The sequence below is a fragment of the Octopus bimaculoides genome, chromosome 9 (genome assembly GCF_001194135.2).
Source record: "Octopus bimaculoides isolate UCB-OBI-ISO-001 chromosome 9, ASM119413v2, whole genome shotgun sequence".
NCBI lineage: Eukaryota > Metazoa > Mollusca > Cephalopoda > Octopoda > Octopodidae > Octopus > Octopus bimaculoides.
In genome coordinates this window covers 17,538,990-17,545,112 of record NC_068989.1, presented here as the reverse complement: position 1 = coordinate 17,545,112, position 6,123 = coordinate 17,538,990, and the positions used below count along the sequence as shown (strand labels likewise).

Here is a 6,123-nt window from a genome sequence, read left to right as displayed (position 1 = left end):
ATTCTATCGGTCTCTTTTTGCCAAACCACTAAGTTACGGGGACGTAAACACACCACCATCGGTTGTCAAGCGTTGGTGGGGGGGACAAACACAAACACACACACACATACATATATATACATATATACGACGGGCTTCTTTCAGTTTCCATCTACCAAATCCACTCACAAGGCTTTGGTTGGCCCGAGGCTATAGTAGAAGACACTTGCCCAAGGTGCCACACAGTGGGACTGACCCCAGAACCATGTGGTTGGTAAGCAAGCTACTTACCACACAGCCACTCCTGCGCCTTGTCTATAAAATGTAAAATTTATGTTACCAATGTCCAGCAGCAATTAATCAATCGCAAATTATAAGATAGAATCCTTAGTAGTGACACAATTTCTGTAAGAGACATTATTACTAGCTGGAAAACCAGCTTTTAGATGGATAATATGTTTCAGGAAAACTTTCCTAAAGCGAGTACATTGGAGAATTTACTATTGTTAGCACCTGGAATTGATGGAGAGAGAATGATGAATGGATGGAGACAGAGAGAGAGAGAGAGAGAGAGAGAGGTGGGTGGTTAGAGAGAAGAAAGATGGACACGTATATACGACTGGCTGGATAAATACATACATGCATACATACATATGTATGTATGCATGCATTCATATAGAAAGGATAAATAAACTACACATATTAACCAATAGTTTTCAAACTTAAATTTATTTCACTTCAAGAGAACATAGATAAATTGGCATATCTGATGCCTTTGAGAAAAACGATCTCAGCTGGATAATGTCAAAATAGTTCAGTTCATATATCAAAAACTTCAAAATTTCCTCTTCTATTTTACTTTAAATAATTTCACATGAACTTGAATTATTTACAGATTTACTATTTGCTTTACTCAGATCTTGAATAGATACTTTAGAACTGGAGCTTTTATCTGCATGAGTTAAAGATTTGGCTGTATTTTCAAGATCATCATCTATAAAAGAAATTAGGCTTTTAAAGTTCTTATAATATAAATGTAAATTGTTTGACCCTTTAGCATTCAGATTACTCTGTCAAATGTAATGTTTATTTATTCATATTGTTTTGAATAAATCATGTATTATATTGTTTATTTTTAAAGGGTCATTGTAGGATAAGTGTGACAGGCCAGATTTTGCCAGTTTGAACATAAAACAGGTAGAATATTATGGCTGCTTTAAATGCTAAAGGGTTGATTTTCTTACTATCAAGAGAAAAAACAGTGAACATATTCCAGTATGTCAATAGCATGAACAATTTGTCTCACAAAGTTGCTCAAATTATCTAAAAGTAAATTCTATAGCAAAGCTAATATTTTCTTGGTAATGCTAAATAGAAAATAAAAATGAAGACATCAGAATATAACTAGTCAGGTTTAATCAAAGATTAAAAAGTTAGCCTGTGGACATTTTTATATAAAGTTCACAGGTCTAACATATTCTGTATGCTGATGATTCTAATAATCATTTTGGTCTCTATGGCTCTTACTTTCTTCCTTTTCATCTATGTTTACACAAAAGTGAAAACTGTAATACTGAATTGCGAATGTGTCAAACACAACATCTAACAAATGTGAGACAAGTGTTCAATGAGAACTCTCTGTTGTAGCTTTATCTGCAATAAACTGCAGCAAAAACCTTCTTTAAATCATATATTAACTTGAAAACATCAAAAATGATTAAGGTGGGTTCATCTATATGACAATGGCAATACAAAATGAATAAGGCTGTGCAGCCAAACAATATACAGCAGGGAAATAAACCAACAACGTATCTTGCTTCAGTCATTTAACTGAGGCCATTTTGGTGCACTGCCTTGATGGCTTTAGTCAAACAAATTGTCTCCAGTAGATTTTTTTTTAAGGCTCGCACTTATTTTTTATTGGTCTTTTGCCTAACTGCTAAGTTACATGGATGTAAACAAACCATAACAGGTTTCAGATAGTGGTGGGGGTGGAGTAGATGAGCAAAAACAAACATATTGGCAAGATATCTTGAAATAATACTGAATAATGACATTCACACATGCTCGCATGCACACAGACACACACACACACACCCATACATACATACATACATGACTGGCTTCCACCCTGTCTATCAGATTTACTCTCAAGGTGTTGGTCAACTCAGGGCTAGAGTTGAAGACTCCTGCCCAAGGTGCTGTACAGTGGGACTGAATCCAAAAATCACATGGCTGCAAAGTAAGCTGCTTAGCCAAACGGTCATTCCAGCAGAGATCAGCATGAGTAAATAACATATACAAGTATGAAAGATATGACGAGGTGAACGACATTTCGTTTTACAAGAAACATTTTTGCACTTTAAGTGTTCAAAGTCATTAAAATTAGTGAGTAAATTCCATAATCCAAGACACATCAAATTATCTTCATTATTAAACATCTCCATTATATTACGAGGCCAAGTCATTTTAACACAGCTGATCTCTTGCTAACTTATACAGTCAGAAGAAATTGCATACATTCATTATAGAATACTGCCACTTCATGCAGGACTGTGTTCTTACCTTGTAGTATAAATAAAGAAATACACATTCTCCCATACATACCCCTATTTACCTTTCTCCTGTGAAATCAACTGAAGATTTGCATCTATCTCCTGTTGAGTTGTTGATTCAAATAAACTTTTTATTAGCTTTAAAGAGAGCTTCGTTTTCTCATGTTTCTCTGCTAATTCAATCATCTGTTTTATGGCATCCTGTTAAAGAAACAAGAAAAGTCAAACTTTAATATACTTTTAAAGTTTTTACCAAATCTTGAATCTTTGATATTCAGTTTTATATTTATTTATGTTTTTCCTCAAAAGTGTATAATTTTAATTCCTAACATATCACATGTCAGAAGGAAGTCATTTACACAGTACTTCACTGATATTTATCAAATCCAAAGCATTGAAAATGAAAAGCAATGACAACCGGACATATTTTTCATTTATTTAGTTTATATCGCAATTGGTGCCTTGTCCTGATATGAGGAGAAAGTTCCATGTGGATAAGTCTGAATTGATGAGCACACTTCCAGTGACAGCTATTTTTCTCTTTCAGATGCTTCCTCCTCCCATTTCCTTTTGAATAGAGAATCAAGAATTGAGTCAGTTCTCAACATTGGCACTAAACTCCTGACTCCAGAAAATAATGTAAGTAGCAACAACATCAATAAAACTAATGTGACACACTTCAGTTCCCTCTTCACAACAATATACTGGAAGCTCAGCCACACTAACTTTCTCAGTCTTTCAATACAGACCAAGAAGAAACACCACTCACAAGATATAACTCTTCCAACAGCATCTTCCCTTGCACTGAACAATTCCAAGGTTGAGATCAGCTTTGTTTTTGTCTCTTCTTTCCCATTTTACTTCTTATTATCCCTTGTTAGCTTTCATACACAATAAAAGCCTCACTTCCACCTCACTCTTCTTTTAACCCTCCCTCCATCTCATCTATTCTCTGACTATTATAATCTAAAATAAAATCTCCCTTCTCAATCCTCTTTAACCTCTACCCAAATTTTGGTTTAGCACCAAAGTTAGATCACTGCACTGGACACTGTATTTAGTTTCGTTTCTCATGCTGCAGTTTTGAGATCAACCCCTTGTTAGCTCTACGTTTACCTTTCATTGAAAATAAAATTTCATGAATTTGATAATATATATACCAGTGAAACACTGGAGTTGGTTTACATCAATAAATTTGTGCTCCTTTCCTACAGAAACACCAGCCTTGTGTGTCAGTTCAGTACTTTGAAATTCATATCTCATGACTCAGTTGTGGTAGAAAATTTCTTGAACTTTGGCAATATTATATTACGAGGCCAAGTCATTTTAACACAGCTGATCTCTTGCTGATTTATACAGTCAGAAGAAATTGTATACATTCATTATAGAATACTGCCACTTCATGCAGGACACAATAAAAATTTTCGACTACAGACTGATCATCATCCTTTATTATTTATATATGGATCAAAGAGTTGTAGTGCCAGCCACACTACAGAAGTGATTACTAAAGGAATTTCACATTGGTCACCCAGGGATGTCAAGAATAAAATCATTAATGAGAAGTTGTGTATTGGCCAAGTGTGGACTGTGACATTGAAGAACTAGTGAAATCATGCAGAAGTTGTGCACTAACAGCAAAATCACCAACCACTAAATGATATCCCATGGTCCAGACTGCACGTTGATTATGCAGGTCCACTTAATGGTTCATATTATCTTGTTGTGGTACACAGTTTTTCTTGAGTGGCCTGAAGTGTATAAGTGTAAAAAGCTGACATCTGAAGTTACAGTAAGTTTTTTACACGAATTGTTCACTAAATATTCCTCATACCATTGTGACTGATAATGGAATGCCGTTTATTTCAGACGAGTTCAGAAAATTTGCAAAATGTTCATTATCAAACATGTGACCGCTCTGCCATATCATCCTTGGTCGAATGGACAAGCAGAACATTTTGTAGATACCTTTAAGATGCCTTTAAAAAAAAATGAGCAATTAAGCAATGGATGACCTAGCACTTCAACAATTTCTAAGAGTGTACCAAGTAACACCTAACTTCATCTGGAATATCACCTGTGGAACGTTCACTAGAAAGCTTAGATCCATCTTTGACAAATTGTTACCAAGTAAATGAAAAATGGCGAACAATAAATATAATTCAAAATTTTTCAAGACAAGTGACAAAGTTTTTTTTTTTAAAACGTTACCTCCACCAATCCTGGTCTTTGGGATATCTCTCTCTATGTGGTGAATCGCTCTGCCATCAAGACCTAGGGACAAATATCTCTCACCCTACATTTGTTGTATCATAGGCTTCTGTCGGGCATGGCTGACCATGGATGATGTCATCCATCCATTGAATTGTCTATTCAGTTTTTGCAACTCCTCCTGTGGCTGTAGAGACTGATGTGAGAGTGGCAGTCTTGTTTGCAGAGATCACACCTAAATGTTGAATCCAGTCTGTTGGCTGTCATTTCTTTTCTGCGGGTTCAGTTTTCAGCTGCCGCCACCCTCAAATTCTCTTTGCCGGTTTCCAGTTGTTTGTGAAGAGTGCCTCTCCAGCTGGTTTGGTCGGCTGCAAGATCCTCCCAGGAATTGGTGTTGATCTCTCATTTGTCACTCCGTAGGGATTTCAAGTGGATTTTTGCTATTGCAGACCTGCCCCATCCTATTCTTGACGCTGATTTCTTATACTACTCTTAGGGGAATTATAACAAACTAATCAATGGATATGGTCCTTTACAACTAATCAGCTAACACAGTCCTTTAAACTGCTAGCAGATAGGGCCTATTTTTACACTGAAAGAAACTAACATTGACATAGTTATTAGCAAAGTTGAGCACTGCATATAACAAGCTCCTGGATACAGATGGATAAAAGTTTACACTATCAAATTGGGTTAATCTTGCTCTGCTCCTACTGCTGTTGTCTTTAAGCCATGACATGACCTCATTAAAGTTACATCATAGGACAGGTCAAAAGCTTTCCTTATATCATCATTGTTCTTTCTGAACAGGTGTTTGCTTATTAACCTTAACTCTGACTTTGTATGTTTAATCACCCAACATTTGGAGTAGAAAGCAAAGTTTGGTTTATGAGCTTTAGTTGTTATGAAAGCATTCTTCTTCACTAACTTATCATCAATGCCTAAGCTAACAGCTATTTATATGTCCTCATGTTTAATGCTATCACTAGTTCCAACATATCTCTATGCCTGTGTCATAAGAAACAAGCACCAAGATATGCCTGAGGAATTAAAGCATCCTGTGATTCTGGGTAATACTATTTCTTAACAGCTGTTTGTTTGTCTTGTTATCTATACAACTTTCTGATCAGCTATGTCTGACGAGTATTTAATTATTCTTTCCTTATAAGGAAGATAAATTATATCTGGAACCATTTATAACCATTGGCTGTATATGGAGATGAATTTATAACACTGTATATTCATCTGAATAATCTAAAAGTGTGCTCATTTTTTTCTGAATAATAAATACCTTTAGACAACTATAAATACACACACACACACAGACATGCACCCACTTCCCCGAATATATATATATATATATATATATATATATATA

General features: G+C 35.4%; 1 protein-coding gene across 3 annotated transcripts in view; it reads right to left on the bottom strand.

The window, feature by feature from the left end:
* Window positions 1–689: 689 nt before the first annotated feature.
* LOC106872608 (kinesin-like protein KIF28P) overlaps window positions 690–6,123 on the bottom strand; it is an 85,742-nt gene continuing 80,308 nt past the window's right edge. For 2 of the 3 annotated variants that reach the window (XM_014919644.2, XM_014919647.2), the window contains 2 exons: window positions 2,597–2,735; window positions 690–973 (listed from right to left, as the gene is read on the bottom strand). In XM_014919644.2, the coding sequence (XP_014775130.1) occupies window positions 840–973; window positions 2,597–2,735 (273 nt within the window). In that variant the 3' untranslated portion in view covers window positions 690–839. Of the gene's footprint in view, window positions 974–2,586; window positions 2,736–6,123 lie in introns of all 3 variants that reach the window. The other variant, XM_014919646.2, reaches the window with a different exon arrangement.